Source organism: Trichechus manatus, unplaced genomic scaffold (assembly GCF_000243295.1).
Source record: "Trichechus manatus latirostris isolate Lorelei unplaced genomic scaffold, TriManLat1.0 scaffold00094, whole genome shotgun sequence".
Lineage (NCBI taxonomy): Eukaryota > Metazoa > Chordata > Mammalia > Sirenia > Trichechidae > Trichechus > Trichechus manatus.
Genome location: NW_004444030.1, coordinates 3,838,642 through 3,864,248, shown reverse-complemented (window position 1 = coordinate 3,864,248; position 25,607 = coordinate 3,838,642). Strand labels below are relative to the sequence as shown.

Sequence of the window (25,607 nt, the reverse complement as noted above, 5' to 3'; positions counted from 1 at the left end):
TTAGAAGAAAGGAGGGGACAGGAAAGCTGTTGATAGGGAACCCAAGGTTGAGAAGGGACAGTGTTGACATGTCGTGGGGTTGTTAACCATTGTCATAAAACAATATGTGTACTAACTGTTTAATGAGAAACTATTTGTTCTGCAAACATTCATCTAAGGTAGAAAAAAAAAAAAGAATTATCTATGTGAGATCAAATTGACAACAGCAACTCAAAAGGTTTGATGGGAAGCCTAGGGGACAGTGAGTTGAAGATAATGGTGATGGAATAATTTGGAAAAGGACAGTGAGAATAGCAGCACAACTGGAAGAATGTAATTGATGTCACTGAATTGTACATGTAGAAACTTTTGAAATGGTATAACTTTAGCTATGTATATTTTCACCAAAAAAAAAAAAGGTCCTCCAAGGTCAAGAAGGGAGAATGTTGACATGTCGTGGAGTTGTTAACCACTCACTGCCATAACACAATGTGTGTACTGACTGTTTACTGAGAAATTATTTGTTCTGTAAACCTTCATCTAAAGAAAAAAAAAAAAGTACCATAAAAAAAAATGTCTTATTGCCTGTGCTCTCAAATACAAAATAGTAAGATGACAGAATAATCATTACCTCCAAGAGTGAAAAAGGTCCTCTATTGTATTTGATTTTCTGCTGCGTAATACGCAAATCCTTAAAAACAACATGGTCAGGGAAAGGATCTAAAAGTTTAATTGTGAGATAGAGGTTTTCATTATCCTTGTTATCTATCACTAGGTATTTCAACAAGTCCAATACCTAGACAGAATTAAAAAAGAAAAACATTGAAAGGGGAGAAATGACTTAGTTACATTTTAAAGTAAGACAACTAAAACCAATGTAATAAAAGGTTAACAACTTTACTAATCTGAACTAGTTCAGATAAAATGTTTTAAAGATATCCAGCTATTAATTTTCTGTGCTTTCAAATAATTTCACAAATATCTAATGTGCTAGTACGGACTCCGCAGTGTAGTATAAAAATGTCAGTATTGCTTAAACATTTTATATAATATCTCACACACCATCATTTAGTGATAAATATGAACTACTATCCCTAGTTTTGACTACTTCTACTTTCATCATAAGTAACAGGCAGAAACTACAAGGTTATTTATTAAATCAAAATTACTAGTGTAATTAACTGATTACAAAGATTAATACATTAAGAATGCTTTTCCAATCATCAAATAAACATAAAACACAACTCCTTCCAACAAAACTTTATCAATGTATATCAAATATTGTTCTGAAGATGATTCGTGAGATTACCTGTTCCCGAACCTCCGACTGATCATCCACAAGGGGTATAAGTGTACCAACAATAACATGAAGATGGCTTTCTAACGCATCCTTACAGTAAGTCACTGCTGTCTGGCAAACCCGGCTTAATAGGTCACAACAAAGCGAGAAACTACGTAATGACACATCCATGAAACAAGAAGGCCTAATATGGGGGGGAAAGCGACACAATTGGTTCTATGAAGATATTTATAGCTCTATTTATTTAAGTATTTATTTAAACTCTTTCAAAATTCATTTATATTTAGACACTCTAATGATACAGCTTGACATGGAAGTCATTTTCATATTTAATTCTTTACTGGTTTAAATGACAAAAAGAAAAATATATGAAAGAAAATGGAAATAGACATTCTTCATGTGCCTTAAAAGACTTGCATTTGATGGCAATGTCATCTACTGATAAGAGAACAAGTAATAGAAATCTCATTAAAATCAATGCAAAGGATCAGAGACACTAAATTGAACACACAACCCCAATTCTAAAGTAACATATATATCTTTGAGACAATCTATACCTAGAATATTTATTTAAAAATGTTGAAAGCCCTTAGTATTTAAGATTGCTAGAGTTAGAGAAGTAGTAAATTAAAAAAAAAAAATTGGTAATCATAACATACATATAATTCAAAACAAAAACTAAAAAAACAGTATTTTGGCTTCTCTTAGAACCATATAAATTTGCAGTTAAGAGAACAGGGTAGAAAAACTACTTATATATTGTTCTAAATACATTATTACCTTTTGTTGATGCAGTGAATCAAAGTATAAATAACATCTCGAAGAACAAAGGCCCAAGCTCCTCCTAAGCCACTTTTTATATCCTTCAGTAATAAACTAACAAACAGGTGATATATTTTAAGAATTCTATTCTTTTTATACACATTATTTGTCTCAGCCGCTTGCTCACATATGGCTAGAAGAATTTTCTGGTAGGAATCCTAGAAGATAAACATACATTTAATAAAAACTTGTTAATCGCATACACTCAACAATAATAAACGCATTTTATGCTCAAAGTAAATAAATTACAGATTTTATATTTGGGTTTGACATCAAATGCAAAATATTACATTAAAAGAATTACTATCTTAAACTTAAAAATAACTATTGTCAATTTAGTTTTAAGAGTTTTAATCAATTGTAATTAAATAGCATATTCTTATAAAAATTATGTTCAATCAGCTAATATAACTAAAGTATCATGAAATTCAGTCCTCATATGCAACATATTTCAAATACTGACAAGATACCAAGATATAAACTTATGTCACTTTAAATTATTCAAATAAATTTTCCATTTGTTTATCTGTCTCTCTTTAAGATGTACTTACATAGATTTTCCTAGCTGAAAAAGAAAGAATTCTCTCTTCAGTTATTATACCAGTAATTTATACTTACAGGGCTTTTGGAAAGAATTTCTAAAATGCTTTTAAACTTGGTTTTATGACAATTGCTGATATAGGCAAATGTTGCTTTAATCACATGAGATGGAAAATAAGGTGGATTAGGAGCAGGATCCAAATCCCTAAAAGAGTGATAAGATATAGTCACCATTTTACCCCTTTTATTTTTTAAAATAGACTTTATTTTTAGAGCAGTTTTAGGTATACAGAAAAACTGTGCAGAAAGTCCACAGTTCCCATATACTCCTACCCCTTGAACATTGTTTCTCCTATTAACGTCTTACATTCCTGTGGTGCAACTGTTGTAACTGATAAACTAATATTGATAAAAGTATTAGTCCACAGTTTGCATTAGAGTTCACACTTTGTGTTGTACAAACCTATGGATTTTGACAAATGCTTAATGTGTCTACCATAACAGTATCAAATAAAATAGTTTCACTGCCCTAAAAATGCCGTGTCCCATCTATTCATCCCTCTCCCTTTCCCATAACACCTTGACAAGCACTGATATTTTCACCATCTCTGTGGCTTTGCCTTTTCCAGAGTGTCATGTAGTTGGAATCACAAAGTATATAGCTTTTTTGGACTGGCTTCTTTCACTTAGCAGTATGCATTTAAACTTGTTTTTTTGTAGCTTGATAGCTCATGTCTTTTTCTCACTGAATAATATCTGTCTTATGGATACACCACAGTTTCTTTATGAAGGACATCTTGGTTCCTTCCAATTTTGGGCAATTATGAATAACACAGCTATAACCATTAGTGTGCAGGTGTCTATGTGGGCATACGTTTTTATGTCATTTGGATAAATACCTAGGAGCATGACTACTGAATCAAATGGTAAGCCTATGTTTAGCTCTGTAAGAAACAACCAGATTGCTTTCCAAAAGTGTCTATATATTTTGCATTCCCACCAGGAATGAATGAGAGTTCCTGATGATCCACATCTTCATCAGCATTTGGTGTTGTGTTTTGGATTTTAGCCTTTCTAACAGAAGTGTAGCAGTATCTCATTGTCATTTTGATTTGCAATTCCCTAATGACATATGATGTTGTGTATTTTTTCATATGCTTATTTCTCATCTGTATATCTTCTCTGGTGAGGTTATCCGTTCAGATTGTCTGCCCATTCTGTAAATGGATGCTTGTTTTCTTATAGTTGAGTTTTGAGAGTTCTTTGTATATTTTGGATATGTCTTTTATCAGATATGTGTTTTGTAATACATTCTCTTAACAGTGTCTTTAGCAGAGTAGAAGTTTTTAATTTTAATGAAGTCCAATTTATTCATTTTTTTCCTTTATAGATCATGTTTTTGGTATATCTAAAAAGTTATCACCAAACCCTAGGTCAGCTAGATTTTTTCCTATTTTATCTTTTATGTATAGTTTGTCTTACATTTAGGTCTATGATCCATTTTGAGTTAATTTTTATGAAAGATGTAAGCTCTGTATCTAGATTCATTTTTTTTTCCCATGTGGCTATAACAGTTGTTCCAGCACCATTTGTTGAAAAGACTATCCATTCTCCATTGAATTGCCTTTGCTTCTTTATCAAAGATTGAGTATATTTGTGTGGCTCTTTTTGTGGGCTCTCTATTCTATTCCACTGACCTATTTGTTCTTTCACTAGTACCATACTATCTTGATCATTGTAGTTTTATAGTAAGTCTTGAAGTTGGATAGCGTCAGTCCTCCAATTCTGTTCTTCAGTACTGTGTTGGCTATTCTGGGTCTTTCACCCTTCTGTATGAACTTCAGAATCAATGTGTCCTATTTTATATTGTACTAGAAGCCCTAGCTAATGCAATTAGACAAGGAAAAGAAATAAAAACTATACAGACGGGAAAGGAAGAAATACAACTGGTTTTGTTTGCAGATGACATGAGTGCCTACGTGAAAAATCCCAAAAGAAGTCACAAAAAGAAAACTTCTCAAACTAATAAGTGATTATAGCAAAGCAGCAGGGTACAAGGTTAATATACAAGGAACAACTGGAATTTGAAATTAAAGACAGACTTGTTCGTTCTTCTGGCAGCCCATGCTATATTCAGTATTCTTTGCCAACACCATAATTCAAAGGTATGCACTCCTCTTTGGCCTTCCTCATTCATTGTCCAGCTTTCACATGCATATGAGGCAACTGAAAACACCATGGCTTGGGTCAGGCGCACCTTACTCCTCAAAGTGACATCTTTGCTTTTAACATTTTAAAGAGGTTTTTTGCAGCAGATTTGCCCAATGCAATATGTTGCTTGATTTCTTGACTACTGCTTTCGTGGGCATTGATTGTGGATCTAAGTAAAATGAAATCCTTGACAACTTCGATATTTTCTCCATTTATCAAGATATTGCTTATTGGTCCAGTTGTGAAGATTTCTGTTTTCTTTATGTTGAGGTGTAATCCATCATGAAGGCTGTAGTCTATGATCTTCATCCGTAGGTGCTTCAAGTCCTCTTCCCTTTCAGCAAGCTAGGTTGTGGCACCTGCATGTTGCAGGCTGTTAATGAGTCTTCCTCCAATCCTGATGCCACATTCCTCATATAGTTCAGCTTCTCAGATTATTTGCTCAGCATACAAATTAAATAAGTATGGTGAAAGGATACAAATCTGATGCACAATCTTCCTGACTTTAAACTATGCAGTAGCCCCTTGTTCTGTTGGAACAACTGCCTCTTGGTCTATGTACAGGTTCCTCATGAGCACAATTAATTGTTCTGGAATTCCCATTCTTCGCAATATTATCCATAATTTCTTACGATCCACACAGTCGAATGTCTCTGCATAGTCAATAAAACACAGGCAAACATCTTTCTAGTATTCTCTGCTTTCAGCCGTGATTCAACTGACATCAGTAATGATATTCCTTGTTCCACGTCCTCTTCTGAATCCTGTTTGAATTTCTGGCAGCTCCCTGTCAGTGCACTGCTGCAATTGTTTTTGAATTATCTTCAGCAAAATTTTACTAGCATGTGATACTAATGCTATTGTTTGATAATTTCCGCATTCTGTTGGATCACCTTTCTTTGGAATGGGCACAAATATAGTTTTCTTCCAGTCAGTTGGCCAAGTAGCTGTCTTCCAAACTTCTTAGCATAGACAAGTGAGTACCTCCAGCACTGCATCCATTTGTTGAAACATCTCAACTGGTATTCCATCAATTCCTGGAGCCTTGTTTTTTCGCCAGTGCCTTCAGTGCAGCTTGGTCCTCTTCTCTCAGTACCACTGGTTCTTGATCATATGCTACCTCCTGGCATGGCTGAACATCAACCAATTCTTTTTGGTCCAGTGACTCTGTGTATTCCCTCCATCTTCTGCTGATGCTTCCTGCATTTTTCAATATTTCACCCCATCAAGAGGTAATAACACCTACTTTACCTTGCAGACTTCTTATGAAGATGCAAATGCCCTGACAGAGCTTTCTAAACAGTTAAATAGTACACAAACCATAGCGAACTCATTCATTAAGCACTTTGTGAGAGGTAAACTGGATACAATAAGTGCTGAAGCTAATAAGTGATTATAGCAAGGTAACAGGATACAAGGTATTATCATCACTTTCCTGGTAATGTTTCCTCATTACCATAAGGCTTTTTTGATAGAATAATGATGTGCTAAAAGCAAGTATTTAGGATTCATATAATAATAGTGTGCAACAGATTGATGGGAGTGGAGACTAAAGTCAGGCACAAGAACTAACAAGCAGCTGTTACAATCCAATAGGGAGTGGGGATGGTAAACGTAGAAATATATAGGAAAAGAAAATTCAAAAGCATTTTGGAGGGAGGGTATAGCAAAAAAACTGAAAGAGACCAACCCTCAAAGAACTTTAGGCTTATAAAATTGAAACAGTATTGGTAGACTAGTGATAGAAATAGGAAAATTAGGAAGAAAACTAGCTTCAGGGAGAAGTAAAGAGAAGATTATGTGCTCAGTATGGAACATGTAGAATTTAAGGTAGTATTCAAGTAGAGATACTTCGTTATTAAAAATATAGGACTTGACTACAAGGGAGATGTCAAGACTGGAGATACAGATCTTGGAGTAATTTTCAAAAGAACATCAAAGAGCAAAGAACAAACTTTTGGAAGATTCTGACAGCCAAGGAGCATGAAAAAGAAAAGGTGACCTAGAAAGGCAAGTCACTCATAAGAAGAAGAGAACTAGGAATAATGTGTCATGAAGAAGAGAATTTCAAGGGACCACAGATGACAGAATGCTCAAATATTAAAGAAAGATTGAAAAAAGAAAGGTTATTGGTTTTGCCAAGAAGATATCAACTAGAAAGAGCCATTACTGTGGAAAGGCTATGGGAGAAGTAGATAGGTAATTGCTTCCATTCAAAGGTAGCTATTTTTAAACAAACAATCTAGAAACAGAGTACATGTCTAAAAAGAAATAGACACTTGAAAGTTTCAATGCATAAACTTCCTTAGCAAGTTCTGAAGTTGCAGAAAGTGTCCATACCCTGAAAAGTCACAGAGGTCAGTGCTTTGGCTGGCACCAGAATCTCCTGGTTCATGTAACGTCATCAATAATTCCACCACAATCTCTGGTAAATTACTAATGAATAAATGATCAATCTGTAAAGATACAAAATTAAAATATATTTAATATTTTTATGTCTGTGACAGTTAAGACAGCTCAAGGGACTTATGTTACTGCCTTATTTCCAAGACCATTCAGTGACTATAGAAGGAAATAGATTATTAAAAATCCAAGATCTACAAGCCATATAAATAACCCCACCTTTTTCTTCTATGCAGCCCAACCTGTAGCCTGAGAGGAAAGCAGGGAAATCATATCAAATGAGGTTCCCTTAACCTGACTCTCTAGTCTAACTTCAGAGAATTATTTTAAGTGACTAAGGCTTTAGGCCTAGCATTAAATTCCTTAACGTGATAATATTTCTGCTAACCAAAGCCCCCAGTGATCTATACAGCCCCTCAATCTGTATTTCTATCTTGACATATTTGGGAACTCTGTTTCACTTGCAGAACTTGACTAGTAAGAATTCCCAGTGACTAGCAATAATCCTCTTTCTGTTCTCTGCATGACTTTTCCTCAGATTTCTACTTGGTTGATATCCCAAACTAAGGCTAGCTGCTACCCACATCCCCATCAACTGTAGACTAAACTCCTCCTCCACAGAAGGTGCTGACTCTTTATCAATCCACCTCCCATTCTACGTAGCCTCACAAAGGACCTGTTGTTGTTAGTTGCCGGAGACTTCACTCTAACTCATGGTGACCTCATTCTCTAAATATAAAGAATGGGTCTTTATATTCACTAGTTTTATATTATTCTCTTTAAAAGTTAAGCCAGATCTGTACCGTGTAGCTAAGGTACACAAAAATTGTTCATATGTCTAGATACAGCTGCACAATCTTGTGAACTATAAATACTGTAGGCATTTAACAAAGACTGTCAATAGTTGTACTGGCACTTAATCCACAGAAAACAGAATCTGGAGACTGTTTCCCTAATATGTACTTTCTCTAAATTAAAGAAAAAAAAAAAAATAACTACAACTTAATGCTAAATGAAATTAAATCTAGCAAGAATTTAACTTATGTCTTTAAACCAGAAGTAAAGAACTCATTTCTTATTTTTTGTCTCTTTGTGTCACTGACCCTGGTGTTTTAAGCAGGGTTAAATTGGATCACTTTTCCCTTGTAGACTTATTCTGACTCTAAAAATTGCTATCTTTTGGTATGAATACATAAAAAATAATGAAAAGGTTAGGGGTGCTTAGAGGTCTCAACTGGGGGGATTGAGTGGGAGGGGGAAGAGGCAGAGTATTTCTGTCCAATTTGATACCCTCTGGAGTGCCAACATTCTTTTTCAACTGTCTTTTGGGAAAGGGACTCGTATACTTATCACTTGCCACCAGACATAGACTTACAACCAGCTCTTACCGGTAGTGGTCCACCTACACAATTGACTAATTCTATTCTACTTCTATTTCTTGGTTCAGTACAGATAACTGGGCAACCAAAAAGCATTTCTTCCAATGATAAGCAAGCTTGGTTAGTTAACCCTTAATTATATTTAAAAAAAAAAAAAATCCTATGTATGTTTTTATAATAACAAGTAGCACCAAATAATTATTGGATGTATATAAACTATTACAAAACAAAGACTGTCAATTTTTTTTTACTGATTCCTTTTAACAAATATTTAATAAGCAGCCAATATATACTAGCTGGTTGGGATATAATCAGTGAAAGAAAAGAAAAAATTCCTGCCTTCATAGTCTTCATTTTCTGTTGGGGAAGACTGGTGATAAATAGTAAATATAACTGATAAGTAAACTATATTACATGTTAGAAGGTAGTAAGTGTCATGGAAAAGAGAAAGAGCAAGGTATAGGATCTGGAAGTTCTGGGGATGGGCTGGTACTTTTCCTTGAAAAGTAAAGGCTTGCTGGGATTGGAAAGTAATTGAAGAAGATTTTTTAGACACTGTTTAGTGTTCAATACAACAACGAGTTTGCATTCATGTATTACTGGCAATTAAAATAAATTTTAAAAATAAAAAAAAAATAAAACTATTCAGAAAGTTTTTTTTTTTTCTTTTTTGGATTCTGATAAGAACATTTCCACTATTTAAAAGCCAACCAAAAAGATGGAAAATTTCACATCAGAAATATTTCATGGATTGGCTATGCTAGATAGTGATTACCATATGTTCATTTTAATTACACGATGGGAATAAGTAGCCTTAAAATTTTAAACTTACATCTTAGATCAGCTAGGGGTTAAAGGAGATAGAAGTTAAAGCCATACCTGTTTTCCTAACAAGCTTTCATCTTTGAGCATTTCATAGACTTTGGCAGCAGTCTCTCTTTGCTGTGACATCCCACTGTCTCCTGTATCCTCATAGGCAAAATAAGGAAGAATATTTACAAGAATCTTTGGAAAGCAGTCTGTTAGAAGGCTTTTCCAATCCTCTTGAATCTGATTAGCAATGGACTTCACCTCATCAAAATGACTTCTTATCACCAGATGTGGGATCAAAACCTTATAACAAGATCTAAAAAACATCAGTATTTAAAATACAGGTTACATAACTTTTCAAAGTAAAACTTTTTAATACTATAGTTGTTAAAAAATAAAATGCTTTAAAACAGTCAACATCAGAGCATCACTTTATCTAGATTATTTTCATTCTTATTCTAATTTTACAAATGGAGAAAAGAACTTAAGTAAATTCTTAATAGTCCTACTTAAAAAACAGACACTACAGAATATAGCACCCTAATTCTCCATTCAAAAAAATGCAAGGATTCATCAGACTGAGTCCAGCACAATTAGATGATGCCCGGCTACCACCACCAACTGCTCTGACAGGGATCACAACAGAAGGTCCTGGATAGAGATGGAGAAAAATGTAGAACAAAATTCTAACTCACAAAAAAAAGAACAGACTTACTCGCCTGATAGAAACTGGAGAAACCCCGAGAGTACGGCCCCCAGACACACTTCTAGCGCAGTAAAGAAGTCACTCCTGAGGTTCACCCTTCAGCCAAAGATTAGACGGCTCCATAAAACAAAATGAGACTAAATGGGCACACCAGCTCAGAGGCAAGGACCAGAAGGCAGGAGGGGACAGGAAAGTAGTAACGGGGAACCCAAGATCGAGAAGAGGGAGTACTGACATGTTGTGGAGTTGGCAACCAATGTCACAAAACAATATGTGTATTAACTGTTTAATGAGAAACTAATTTGCTCTGTAAACCCTCACCTAAAGTACAATAAAAAAAAACAAGGATTGAATTTAATTTATATTTGTTTCTTCTGCATAATCAATTTATATAAAATCATTGAAAAATGAAATGTGAAAGCACTTTATAAAAATTCAAAGAAAAAGACGTAAATATTGTTATTGCCAAAATCAGTAAGGACCACTTGATTTATTTTTGTATGAATACCTTTTTTAAAGAAAACTATCTATGAACAACTCTGTATAATCTATAAAAATGTAAAAAGCACTATTAAGGACACTTGAAACTCACCCATGATATTATTACATGTAAAATGTCTACCTCAATAAATATGAGCTGCTTTCCCATCACCCTCTTACCTGAGCATTACTTTTCAGTTGTTTCAACTCTCTCCACTTTCAAAATTTTCTTCTCCAGAGTTGGAGTTAGCAAAATAAATATTTTTACATTAAACTTCTAAATCTAATAGAAATAACAACTACTGAAATGGCCTACAGTCAGGCAACAAAAGAGAAAAACAAGGCAGAAATAATCAGCCACTAGCAAGTTATCTCTGATTATTCAAAGGAAAGATTATCAAATATTAAAGCTGAAAGAGACCTTAAAGACCTCCTTGTGCAATTCTCTTAACTTGTAAATAAAAAAAACCAAGGCCCAGAAGGTATTTACATGGTTTGCCCACAGTCTTATAGCTGATTATAAGCAGTTAGGACCAGATCTTATGTCCAATGACTCCAAGTCCCAGTATACTTTCACTATAACAAGCTGTCCTGCCTCTCATACTATATATAGCCTCCCACCTGTGTATGTGCGGAGGGGAAGGGGCATAAGAAGGGAAGAATTGCCAAACATTATTACCTAATTTTAAATTAAACATAATTCACATATGCCATATGTACATCTACCTGTAGAAATCCTCAAGGTTTGTGTAGTTTAATAAAATAAAAGGAAACGAAGATAAGCTGTATTCAGTATCTTGATGATTTAGCCACTCCAAAACTAGATAATCTAAGTGAGAAGTCATGAAATCTTCTAAATGTCTATATCCAAAACCTTCAGACACCTTCTCTAAAACCTGTACAAATAAAAAAGAAGTCAATGCTTTAAAAAAACAATGAAAAAAAATCATTTTAATTCCTATAAATATTATCTACAGTATGATTTTGATGCACTCATTTAACGTTTCTATACATCGATATCCTTACCTGTGAAGTGAGGATACTAAAGTATCTACCTCTGTGAAGTTAAATGAGAAAATGTATTTAATATAATTAGCTTAGTTCCCAAGAAGTCCTGGTGGTGCAATGGTTAAGTGCTCGGCTGCTAAGTGGAAGGTCGGCGGTTCAATCCCGTCGGCTGGTCCGCGGGAGAAAAGACCTGGCAATCTGCTTTCGTAAAGATTACAGCCTAGGAAACCCTATGAGGCAGTTCTACTCTGTCATACAGGGTCACTATGAGGCAGAATTGACTTGACAGCACACAACAACAACAGCAGCATAGTCCCCGGCACACAGCAAACCCTTAATAAATATTACATGAATAAAAATACATTGCAATTTTCAACTCTGATTACATGTCACAGTAAAGTCTAAAGTAAAATTCTTCTGCTCGGTCTTAAATTGAAATAAAAAAAATCCAAGTAATCATAGTAATTAAGCAGTATAATGATACACTTGAAAAATAAAGCAGCTTCTTATTTTAATAGTGAAAGTAAAGGTTAAATTGTCTAAGATTGATTTGCTAGAGAATGGCCAACTGTAAAGTTCCATAGAAACCATGCTGGTAGAACGCTAAATGGCAGATCAGGTCACTGGTCCATCACTGTTTCACCACATAAAACTATGCAAGTGAAAGACCTGGGAACATCCCAAACCATGAATGCTGAGTTGGCAGAACACGGCCAAGGCCAACGTTCTACAACATCGTACTGATATCACTGCAAGGCTTGGACCCCAGTCCTCTTCCCTTGGTTATAGAACTTAAAATTCCCACAGCCTTAAAATTTGACTTCTGGCCCTGCTAGATCCCAACGTGCTGTACTAGAACCCACTGGGAAAAGCACTTACTACTGTTCTTGTCTCTACTATTTTCCTTCAATAAATGCAATTCCAGAGGGCCTGATCTGTGTGCTGACAGGTCATTCACTGTCGTTAGATCAAGGAATGTGGTGAAATGCTCTTAAATTGAATATAAGAAATTATACTGCATAAAACAAACATACCACTAAAAGACTTAACTATTACTTTTCTCTAATATTCCCTATCTAAAATATAAAACTGTCTCCAAGTCTTAAATAAATATCACTTTACAAATCTAGCTTTATTTTTTTTTTAATTTTTATAACCCAAGGAAGATTATAATAAAAAATATTCATCCACATATACCTTTTTAATGAGGTGAGGTTCTAATCCATTCTCTTTCACAGATTTGCAGAGGGCAAACAAAGCCTGTTTTTCACAGACAGGGCTACAGTGTAAAACCACAGCTATCATCATCAGTAAAACAGCTTTTCTGTTGTAAAGCTCATCCAAAAGTTCAGGGTTCTCAGCACTGTGGGACTTCAAAAGAATTTTAAAAACAATGTAATGTAAATATGTATTATAACAATGTAAATATTTAAATGCTATTAACAAACTGAGGCTAAAATCAAAGTACTCCATGACAATATCCAAGTAAGTAGCCAGTGAAGTTTTACGTCCTACAGTGATGGAGCTACAGGGTAGAGAGTTTAAGAAAATATTAGTTCTCTAGAGTGTTATCTGCTCTTAATAATATCTTATGGAAAGACCTGCCAAAAGAAAAACATTCCAGTGAGGTATACTTAAAGCAGTCATAAGAAATAAAAAAAGAAATCACAAGGTTGCAAGGAGAGGGTGAGAGATGAGCTCCTTTTCAAGCAGTAAGTATAACTCCTAAGACACATATTATCATTATGATACCTTATAATATAGTCCTTTATACTTTAAAAAATATTATATATTATCAAAAAGAACAATAAAACATGCAACTAGACAGAATGAGATGTCCTATCTAGTTTGATGATAAATCAATACAATATCCTAATAGGTATCTACATTTTTTTTGGTTACTTATATTTGTTAGAAATTTCTCTTCACATTTAGAAAAATTTGTTAGTCACTGATCCTAGTTTTGCATTCTGGTACAAGAGAAAGAAAGAATCTAACTCCTTTACTAAGTGGCAATCATTAACATGTTTGAAAATTCCTGGTACCTCAACTATTCCTTCTAACACACCTATCTCCACACTTGTTAACATCCTGGTTAAAATATCCACTTTTACTCAGAACCAAACCCAAACCCAACTTACTGGCTGTCCTCTAAAAAGAACAGAAGATGCAAATTCTTTTATCTCCTTTTTTCATGACATCATATTTCTATTAATGTGATCTAAGATAGAATTTATTTATGTTGATAACCATAAAACAATGCTGATTCATATCGTGCTCTCAAGGTCTTTTTTCAAATGGATTACTGTCAGGTCAATATTTTTCCTTTTTGGAGACGATGAGCTGATTTCAAATGTATAATTTACCTTATTTCTATTAAATTTTATATTATTTTACATTCATGATACTGAAAACCTTTTCTAAAAAGGATTTCATCCATCCTTTTACCCATCCTATCATCCAAATGGACCCCTGGTGGCACAGTGTTTAAAAGTTCGGCTGCTAATCAAAAGGTCAGCAGTTCAAATCCATCAGCTGCTCCTTGGAAAATATATGAGGCAGTTCTAGTCTGTCCAATTAAGTCACTATGAGTCGGAAATGACTTGATGGCAATGGGTTTTTTTTTAAATCATCCAACTGTCTTTTTCAGTTTTCTGCTATCACAGGTCTGGTAAATCATTTGATTAACTGCTTCAAATCCTTTTTAGAAACAACTTGGTATATAAGTAAATGAATAAATAAATCTGAACACTAAGAGAATTTTTATCAGTTTAAGAAAAAATATTATTCTACAGAAAAATATAAAAATCACAGTGTTCACTAAAGAACACCAAGAAATATAATATTTCCTCTTAGAACTTTTTCCACAGTTTCCACTTACTGTCACTTTTTCTCTGAATTAGCTTTTATTTTCCCATACAAAAATTTATACATACATTGTTATGTGACTCTAATTGCTCTCCCCATACTGTGACAGCACACTCCTCCTTTCCACCCGATTCCCCATGTCCATTCAACCAGCTCCTAACTCTCTCTGCCTTCCCATCTCACCTCCTAACAGAAGCTGCCCATTTAGTCTCTTGTATCTACTTGACCTAAGAGGCATACACCTCACGAGTTTATCACTTTATGTCCCACAGTCCAGTCCAATCCCTGTCTGAAGAGTTGGCCTTGGAAATTGTTTTAGTTCTGGGCTGATAGAGAATCCAGGCGCCATGCTTTCCGGGGTTCCTCCAGTCTCAGTCAGACAATTAAGTCTGGTCTTCTTACCAGAATTTGAGTTCTGCACCCCACCTTTCTCCTGCTCTATCCGGGACTCTCTGCTGTGATCCCTTGAATTAGCTTTCAATCACATCTTACAAAAACAATTTTTTAATAAAAAAGAAGTCATTTATATTCCCATAAAAACTGTAAAATTTTGTTTTTCCCCACAAAAATGCTAAGTATACAGGTTGAATTTTAAAAAATGCTAATATTCAATCAATTCTCACCTACAAATAAAGCAATTCCATTCAATTCATAGTTGCTTTAGTGTAACTTCATAATGTAAACTACCGCATATAAACTGTCTTAGGCCAAATGTAGTAAAGTAGTATGTGGTATATTCACAGAAAGTATATGATAATAGCAAATACGCATGTTATTAAAATTACCACTTCTCTCATTCCTTCTTGAGCTTTCAAGTATGCATTTTCAAAAGCTGTTTGCTGAAGTTTCAAAGGAAGTGCTTTCAATAATCTGGAAGAATCTCTTTGTTTCATATCCTGGAATAATCTTAAAAAAAAAAAAGGAAAAAGTGAAACTCAAACTAGCTTGGCAAACGCCAGTTGAAAAGAGTCCATAGACTCCTCCGTCCACCTGCTCTTATGTTTAATTACCATGAAAGCGGGTAGGGAATATAGATTGATGTCTAGATGTTCCACTTACATGTTTTTTATGTGATGGGTTGATCAGTGTGCCTTTTGTATAACATCCCATCATACTCAAGGACAGCTCTTTAATCAATTTTGTCCTTCATGCTTTTTTAGTAATGAAAACGTATTTTTGTGTTCCTCTGATTCATCTAATTTCTCTCTCTTAAAAAAGCCCAACAGTATATATCTAACAAGTGAACAAAAACTCAGCAAATGCTACTTTCTTGTCATTCTTGAATTTATGCGTTTTTTAATCTGCAGACATTTTTTTCAATGCCACTACACTGCTTTATTACATTCAACTTACAGCTCTCCATAATTGCAGACCTTTAACTTCAGGATGTGTTTTCTATCATCTACGTGTGAAATTTAATAATGACTTGAACTACTGTACATATCCATTAGCAATCCTTACAATGCACCGTGTTCTTACTGAAAAAAGAGTTCCAAACTTGAGGAGTTAGACACAAATTTTGATTAATGAAAACATTACTGATAGCCTATTTGAACTCTGGACACATTAGTTCTAAAACTTATTTACACAGATGTGACTGCTCCGATATTTCTTTATGATGGTCTTCCACTGTCAGTCACATTTGAACAGTAAAGTTGCTCAAATGATTTTAAGCTTTGGTGTTTTTAAAGCATGATGTACTTTCTTTTTTCAGCTACATTCATCTTTTCCAAAAATAGTTATTAAACACCTTCCCCGTACCAGGTACTGTTTTAGGTGCTAGAGGCACAGCAATGAACAGAACAGGCAAAAATCAATGCTTTCTAGGAACTTACATTCTAGTGAGGTATGGAGATGTAAACGTGTTAAAATAATTTAATATTTCAAGTGGTGATAGATACTATAGAGAAAAATAAAGCAGGGAAATGTTTTATTCATAGGGTTAGGGAGGTGCAAGTGGACATAGGTTGCAATCTAGAGTTTTAAGATCAATTTGATAACCTGATAAACATGCAGTCCATGAGAATATTTGCTTCTTCAGGTAGTCAAACATAAAACAGATCTCCATGATAGAATCATTCCAGTGCTTAACTGTATCTTCATTTATGTTAATATAATTGTAATTAGCAAAATGTAAAATGTGCTATTTATCATTTTACACACTCATAAAACTCACGGTAATATCCAAACATACCCATCTACTCTATCTCCCATAAGTGGGAGTAGATACAGCTCATTCAAGTCCATCATTTACTAAAACTGTGTGGCACTAAGCAAGTTACTTTCCTCTCTAAGCTACAGAGTTTTCACTCATGATTTACAGGAAATAATAGTATCTAAGTGATAGCATTGTTGTTAGAATACAGAGAAAACATAAATGGCAGGCACACGGTATATACTCAGTTAGGCGTTTGCTATTTTTAGTATCGTTAACTAGTGAGCTGTGACTCAGCAAGACACTGCATTGCTATCTGCAGAGTCCCAGACATTCATGAATATTTGATCCATTACCTATTGATTGACTCTGCAGCCAACATTCGAACTTGGTGATGATTATCAGCAAGAAATTGTGGAAATACTTCATTTACAGGAAACTCTTTTCCCATTACATTTAGAATAGCCCATTTTGAATAAGGATCAGCCTATGGAAAAAGAAGAACTCCAGTTGTATATGAAACATTAAAAGAAAAAAAAACCCATTAATAAACAGAGACAAAGCATGCTTTATAATATTTAATAGAGACCTTAATAATATTTAAAGCAGAATAACTCACCTCAAGCAGAGTCTTAAGGCATTTTACTAGTGCCACCCTTACAGTAGGTGCGCATTTCCCGTCCTTTGTTAAGTGCCTGAAATAAATCAGTGTTTCAACGTCAAATAATTTTTCAGTTAAAAGCATAGTCGGGAAAATCATGGAATATTAAGGTTATATGTAATCGCTTCCAAAATTTCTTTCCATACTAAATGTAATTCTCCTTATGTGGTATATGCTAATATACTCAACTTCTCAAAGATTCCAACTAAAAGAAATTGAAAAGAAGTTCATTTTAATGTATATTATTTGTTGTGTATGATTACGCCCTGTTTTGGGGTTATCAGACTTCAGCTAACCATGTTATGGCAAACTTGCTTTAAAAAGAAACTAAAAATTTTTGGTTTTGTATCAAAGATTTCAAAACTACACTCCATACTGATTTAAAAGTCCTTATCAATCAAATGGTTTGATAGCTCTAAATTACACAGATGTACTCTTCTATGAGTATCATGGTGTTATCTCAGACTGTAACTATATGCATGAAATAACCTGATAATGACAAGGACCATCTGGTCACTTTGGGAACATGAACAATTCAATTGATTTAGGATTGTTGCACTGTGCTTTATTCACTGTACATGTCAAACTATTAAGTGATTCAAAATTTGCGGGGAAATATACTAAATACACTTTAGAAAGCCAAACCTTCAGGTGTTTGAAGAACAATGTAGTTCTTTAAGCAATTAAGGAGGGATACACAAATTATATTCTTCTATTGTTAAAAGAAGTATATATAATTACATTGGAGGATTAGAAGAAATCATTAATACAGAAATGAAAAGTTTGCATTTATATCTAGAGGTAGCAAAAAAAAATAAAAAGTCCATAAAATAGTCTGTACCTACCAAAATGCTCCAATCACTGTTAGAAACTGTCCTTGAGCATCTCTTGTGTTCTCACTGTCCATATTGCCTTGACCCAGGTTTTTTACTATATGAAGGACATGGTTTAAAATTGTTTTACAAACATCCTGGTCACGGCGATACAAAGAACACACGTTGCTGTAGTGGAAAAAGTTTAACTTTATAAGCACAATAGAACATATCAGTTATTTTCTCAATTTAAAGTGTATATATGATTTTAATTTCTTACGATAGAGGTTTCAGAAGTTCGATGACATCTTCCATTGGCAAGGGATAGTCTTCTCCTGGAAGCTTCTTTAAAAGCACTAGATACTAAGATGGTAGGAAAGAAAAAGTTTTTTTCATAGATCACTGGTTTACATAAAACCCATTGCTGTCGAATCGATTTTGACTCATAGCGACCCTACAGGACAGAGCAGAACTGCTCCATAGGGTTTCCAAGGAATGTCTGGTGGATTCAAACTGTCGACCTTTTGGTTACAAGGTGACTTCTTAACCACTGTACCACCAGGGCTCCCATTTATTTGGATAAGTGCATATATGTAACCATAAATTCACATACACACACACAGACAGAGCTTTAAATTTTAAAAGAGGCAGTATACTGGAAAAAGGCTTTGAAGTTAAACAGAGCTTGATTCAAATCCCAGAACCACAACCTATTACTTGTACGGATGAACGGCTTGCCTTCTATCATTCAGGGTCTTTGCTCCCTCATCTGTAAAATGGGATATATCACTTACCCAGCAGCATGACTGAGGACTAGAGAAAATAAATATAAAGGTCTAGCAGCTATTGTGGGAATTCAGTAAGTGGTAGTTATTATCACTGTTATGGTTAAGTGCAAGGATCTGAAACTATACTATGTCTTCTATCCTCCTAAAATAATGCATGGGATTAAGAGTTCAATGATTAAAAATTATTCTATTCATGAATTTTAGAAAGTAGAGATAATCACAGGCAAGGAAGTAGTCAAATACCTGGAACTTCTTCCCATATAAGGCAACCTTGTAAGGTTCTCTGTTACTATGGATACAAGGGGTTGCTCAGCAATTACCACTTATAATACTATAAGGCCAGTTTCTGAGAGTTAACAAATAATTTTCCAGCTATAGTAAAAGATCACAAGCGATGTTTTTCCTATCTATGTGTAGAAAACCATACTCCTTCCCAGATATTGAAAAAGAACATTAAAGGGAATCATTTCTAATATTTGCAGTGTGTTACGTGACTGTCTGCACCACAAAACATTACAAAAGAAGTTTCAAGAAAAGCACGTAACCCCTCCTTTTGTCAGGGCTGGAGACTTGACTAGAGTGCCTTTCAGGGCTGAAACAAGGGGCTCAAACAAGGGTCAACCAAACATGCTTGCTAGGCCCAGGAGACTGACGAACACATTCGTCTTAGCTGGAAACATGACCAGGAATTCCACAGGTATTCAGCCTGCCTGTTTAGCAGGGCCAGGAGTTTCAATTAGGGGCTCACCTGGTATGTTTTTCAGGGCTGGGGAAACCACCTGGCTCGTTTGCCAGTTTGGTAGGAATGGGGACATGACTGGGGGACTCAGCATACTCGCTGGGCCAGAAGCTCTGTCCACACATTTACCAGGGCTGGGGCTAAAAGGATGGGCCACAGGCTCAGGAGATTAGTTACATATAAGGGTACTAAATACATAAGTAAATGTATTGAGGTTAAGTGGGAAGCCAGTATTCTTATTGTTGGAGAAGGGAGCTACAAATATGGACAGAGAAAAAGCTAATAAGCTCTGGGATACTGGATGGGAATTGCAGATATCTGTCACTAGATGGATAGATAAATGGGGAGGCGGGGGCATTAGTTTTGTAATACTCCCACCAAAATCTAAATCTAATCATGAGAGAACATTAGACAAACCCAAAGTAAGGAAATCTACAAAGTAACTGGCCTATACCATTCAAAAATGTGAAGGTCATGAAAGATAAGGAATGATGAAGGAACTGTTCCAGATGGAAGACTAAGAAAACTGACAACTAAGTGTAATGAAACAATGTTAATTTCCTAATTTTGATGATTATATTTTGGTTATATAGGAGAGTATTCTTGTTTTTGGAAAATGTACACTAAAGTATAAGGGGTATAATGTGTGCAACTTAATCTCAAAATAGTTCAGAAAAATGATAATGTGTGTATACACAAACATACAGACAAAGAAAATAAGGCAAATGTATTAAAACGTTCAATGTACAAGATTACAAAGAGTCTATGGGAGTTCTCTGTAGAAGTCTTACACTTACTGTCATTTTGAAATCACATTAAAAAAAATTTTTTTAAAGCATATAAACTAGGTCAGTGGCAAGATTCAGACTTCAACCACAATGTAATTGTATTATCTTTATATTTAGGATCTGTTTCCTGGCTCAGTTAAAAATAATTTATAATAATAATGTCTAAAGGGAATAAATCTAACTACCCAAAGTCCATGCAAGTTTTAATGTTTCAGCATCCACTTAAATATTTTTTCAAAGCTCATTAAGATAAAAGGTGTATTTTACAACCAGTCTCATACTCATTTCTCAGGGAAGTATTTTCAATCGACAAAGAAACTACGTGATTCTTACATATCAGTCCATTACATTTAGCCAGAAACATCAGAAAGAATTTTCTTCATTTCATTTAACTCACCATGTGTAGATGAAGGGATTTAGTTAGATCCAGCATGCTAGAATCAATTAACATTAACAGTTTCCGCCGAATATCAGCTGCTCTAAATGATACTATACTGGTCTGGGCAGTAGTTACACACATACACAAGAACTTGAGCATGTCTAAAAAAAGTAGATCTTGCTTTGACAGATATTCTTCTGCCAAAGGGTTTGCAGCACCTAAAAGTAAAAAGTACTCATTAAGAATTAATAGAGGGCACAACAGCCACACATACTGAACATTAACTCCAAATACCCATCCCTTTAGAAAAACAGAAATATATGGAAAACCAAAATTCTGGTGAAATTAACACTAAACTCTTCAAAACTCTTCATGAAAGGCTACCCTAGGATTCTGTCATCAAACAATAACCCAGAATATGAAAAAAATTTATAGACAAACATTTACTGCAATATGCTTATCAGCACTGAAATAGAAAATAGTGGGAAATCGAAAGGAATCTAAATTTCTGACAGTAAAAAATGGCCAAGTAAATTATGGTATATATGTTGATTGGAATATTACGAAGCCACTAAAAGGTATGATTATCAATATAAGTAGCTACATGAAAAAATGTTTATAATTAGTGCTAAAGACAATAGACAAGTTATAAAATGGTATATGAATGTTGATGCTGATTATAATTCTGAAAGGATCTACAAAGAAATAACATAAAAAGTCTAAAAGTGATAGCCTTAATGTGTATTTTTTTCCCTCTCTTGTTCTCTATTTTCCAAATAATCTATGACATGGTTAATTTCTTTAATAATTATTGTATATTCATCTCATGAAGAATAAAACAGAAAAATGACACATTCATTTAAAAACCAGAGAAATCTAAAGGGCAGAAGGACACAATCCTAATAGACTATTCTAAGAGAGAATGAAATAAGTATAAAACTGATATTAACGAGGCCCCTTCTAATGCCAAATCAATACAAAGAGGTAAAACAAATCCCAAGCAGTAATTATATATTTACCAGTAATACTTTGGCTCTCTCCAGATTCATTTGCATCACTAACACTATAAGCAGAGTAAACATCAAGTAGATTCATGGGTGACTGATCCTCCACCTCCATTAGATTTTCATCAGTATCATCTTCCACTGATTCTACTTCTCCATAGTCAAATGGCTTTCTGATAAAGGATGCCTTCAAAGAAGAGAAACAAGGATGTTCTTTTCAAGTAGGCTTCATTCAGAAGCATGTTTTAGTTAAAATTTCCCAGATCAAACAAATCGAGATTCATGTGTAAGTATGAACACAGCAGTACTGCTTCAAGTAAATGTCCAACAGTAGGGGAATGGATATGTAAACTGTAATATGTCTGTAATGGAATAACATGAAAGCTTAAAAAAAAACTTATATTAAGAAGTTTTATAACACCTAAAATTGATGAGGTTGTGGAAAAAGTATAAATTGGTATGACTATCTTGGAGGATAATTATCTACTGAAATGTAAAATGCACATTCCTTCTGAAGAAGCAATTCCATTGCTAAGAATTTATCCCACATCCTTCATATGTACAAACAGTCAAAATAAAAGTACCAGAACTTTCAATGCAGAACTCTTTGTAACAAAAATTTACAAACTGCTTCAAAGTTAACCAGAAGCAGATAGACTTAAAAACAAAACAAAACAACTCTCTTCTCTCTATAAAATACCCATATAATTGAATACCATGCTGCTGCTAAATAAGTTATAGCAGTATGAAGCAACATGAAAAAATGACCAAGACTTACTATCCAGAAAAAAGTACTCAAGTAACAGAATATTTTTTTCATTCAATAAATATTTGAATATCTATTATGTGTGCCCAATGATAGAAAAGGACATCGTGTTTAGTTAAGTAGGGGGCCAATGAAAATGAGGGTGACTTTCAATGAGATGGCTTGATACCACAGCCACCACAGTGAACTCAAACATACCAATGATCGTGAAGATGGCACAGGACCGGGCAAGGCTGCATTCTGTTATACACAAGGTTGCCATGAGTCAGAGCAGACTCGATGGACCTAACAACAAAACAACTATGTGGGCCAGGCACTGTTCCAGATAGAAGAGTATGTGGAGCATTATCCCACTTGTATAGAAGAAGAAAAATAAATACCAAAATGAGAATATGTTGGCTCATCTGGCCAGGGTTTTTTTTTTTTTTAAGAATAGAGAATTATTTTGAATTTTAGTATGGTATTACACAGAAATAGCTGTGAGCCTGGAGCCTGGAGCCTGGATTAGTTCCTAGTCTTTCTCTTTATTATTATTCACTGAGAAAATATAAGCCAGGTACTGTGTTAAGTATTAACATAAAGAAGCAATCAAGTATATTCTCCCTCCAAAATCAAATTATTTAATTTCCACACTTTAAAAAATATAATGTCACCTGACCAGCTGAGTGGCTTCACCCTCAGTGATGTGTCAGGCCTCCATGCCGTGAACGCTATTCAATCCCTACACTCGGGGCTGCGCCCTTCAGCACAGCAGGGCTCTTTTTGCCTTTGGCTTCCAATCCCAAAACATAATTTCATCTCTAACCAAATTAGTATGGCACTAGTTATGAGGTGCATGCTTGATACCTTTTATCATGACATCCTGTGGATTTAAAAACTCTAATTCCATCTTTTTCCCCCTCTACCTTATACGTCTCATCACTCTGCTTATCAAGCTCCCAGTCTGATGAGCACTATTAACTAAAATATGAAGTTTTAAAACAAAAGCAAACTGTCCTTAAAAGCTTTCTTTTTAAGTCAACATATTACAAATTTTCTATGCATACCTGCCTCCTGCTGTTATCCGTGAAGCTCAGGAAATCCAAACACTTGGCATTTCAACGAGGGATTACGGTAAACTGTGTGTTTACACCCAAAAGAAACGCCTCATAGATTTTAACCTCATGTTTTTGAAAGTGTTTTTTCTCTGTATTTTTATTGGCTCTTAATGATTTTTTTCATATCTAGACCCTTAAATAAGTAAAATTTATACTAGTCTCTATTAACAAGGTATTTTTTAGGTAGCCGAACTTAAGACTTTTGAAAAATAAAATCTTTTCCTCGAAGTTTTCAGCTATATCAAAAGGTAGTTATGTATTCCAAACTCAGTCTGAGCAGCCACCAGTACCCCTAGGAATTTCTGCCTGTGTCCTCAGAACTGCAGTGTGTATCTGAATATCCTTGTCCTACCTGTTGAATACTTTGGAAGGTTCCAGCTCTACCAGTGCCCATAAATTATCTCTGGAAGAACTGATAGTACCAACCAGTTTTTCAACTTTGAAACTAAAAATCCTGATATGGTATCATTACGGTGCAGAGCAAAAGTCTTGGGGAAAAATATTTCGGTTCACTTTATATTCAGGTTAAAAATGTTTCTAACTTGCTTGTAGCTTTCCTTATGGCTTTCATCCTACTGAGGGACATAAACCAAATACAGAACTCTCCAGAGTGTGTAACTGAATACGTAAGCCTGCTCTGACAGGGCCACACACCTCAGGGCCGCCTGGGCTCACAAGGTGCTGGGCTGTATTGGATGACGCGTTCTTCTCTACTGGATGAGGACCAACAACAGCGAAGCAAAATGGCTTTAAAGCTTGGTGTGTTACTCTTCTTAAGTTGTTTAATTATAGTTAAGCAATTTCAAAAATGCTCCAAAGAAATGTTAAAAGACTTTTTAGTCATAACACTTAAGAAAACACATAACAAAACCCTCCCCGCCACCACACAGAAACGCCGCAGAGTATAAAACTTGAGACATTTTGTAGGATGTCTAACAAACTGTAGCCTTTTACCTTGATTCAGGATGCATATTTATTACACGTACTCTGGTTAAATATTGGAAAGTTATATGCTGTAGTCTATAGCATTTTGTCTTTGTAATTTACAGAAGTTTTTGCAGAAAATAAAACTTTGCTTCATTTTGCAAAAAAAAATTATAATGTCAAATTCTGAGATGCATCCCAATTTGCAAGATATTTCAATGAGAAAAAATATACAACTTAGAATCAATGAAATATGGTAGTAAAACAGGAAGCATACTTACTAAACTTTTACAAATATCTGCAATGTCATTCATAAGCTTTGATGTTAACAATCGTAGAAAAAAGCCAGATGCGATCTTATTTGGATTGTGCTGTAGTTAAAACAAACAACAACAAAAAAAAACCAAGCAAACAAATTAAAGCAAACAAAAAATTATTCTTGGAAAATAATATTTTCTCTATCTTGAATGAAATATAGATTTTCTTCTACACTGGAAGTTATCGATCATAAGAAGTATGGGTAAAGAGTTTGATATACTAGGGCCAAGATATAAGTTGCTTCTAAAACACTACTATTTTCTTAATAATAATTACAACACATTTCTCTCCTTGTGCTTAAACAGCATTAAAGCAAAATCCCGGTTATTGACCCTAAACATAACTAATTAGTAATTGAAGGTTACAGTTTATTCCTCCACTTCTCTCTTTCCCCATTTACACCAAAAGGCAGAAAACAAAAAATATATGCTGATAATTTTGATATTTGGCCATGTGCTTAGTATTAGCTTTCAAAGATGTGTCCAATTATTATCAACACTCTGGCCTGGCTCAGATACCTCTTAGCTCTGCTCCAAATCAAACCAAAACTACAACTCTTGTAATCAAACATAATATAAGAGTATTTGGGTACCAGAGTAATATATCTGCTGGAGTCATTTATATTTGTGTTGCTCACTAGCCCTGGTATAGTGGCATGCACATTACACAG

The 25,607-nt window shown here is 34.6% G+C and overlaps 1 protein-coding gene across 6 annotated transcripts in view; it reads right to left on the bottom strand.

The window, feature by feature from the left end:
- Window positions 1–25,607, bottom strand: part of ATM (ATM serine/threonine kinase) — a 100,956-nt gene that overhangs the window by 40,547 nt on the left and 34,802 nt on the right. For 5 of the 6 annotated variants that reach the window (XM_023736955.1, XM_023736954.1, XM_023736957.1 and 2 more), the window contains exons 16-31: window positions 24,901–24,990; window positions 21,848–22,019; window positions 20,847–21,046; window positions 18,415–18,497; window positions 18,168–18,323; window positions 17,281–17,356; window positions 17,018–17,148; window positions 15,292–15,412; window positions 12,836–13,009; window positions 11,357–11,526; window positions 9,514–9,760; window positions 7,193–7,308; window positions 2,720–2,846; window positions 2,060–2,259; window positions 1,289–1,463; window positions 611–775 (exon numbers count right to left, since the gene is read on the bottom strand). In XM_023736955.1, the coding sequence (XP_023592723.1) occupies window positions 611–775; window positions 1,289–1,463; window positions 2,060–2,259; window positions 2,720–2,846; window positions 7,193–7,308; window positions 9,514–9,760; window positions 11,357–11,526; window positions 12,836–13,009; window positions 15,292–15,412; window positions 17,018–17,148; window positions 17,281–17,356; window positions 18,168–18,323; window positions 18,415–18,497; window positions 20,847–21,046; window positions 21,848–22,019; window positions 24,901–24,990 (2,403 nt within the window). Of the gene's footprint in view, window positions 1–610; window positions 776–818; window positions 1,464–2,059; window positions 2,260–2,719; window positions 2,847–7,192; window positions 7,309–9,513; window positions 9,761–11,356; window positions 11,527–12,835; window positions 13,010–15,291; window positions 15,413–17,017; window positions 17,149–17,280; window positions 17,357–18,167; window positions 18,324–18,414; window positions 18,498–20,846; window positions 21,047–21,847; window positions 22,020–24,900; window positions 24,991–25,607 lie in introns of those variants that run through there. The other variant, XM_023736959.1, reaches the window with a different exon arrangement.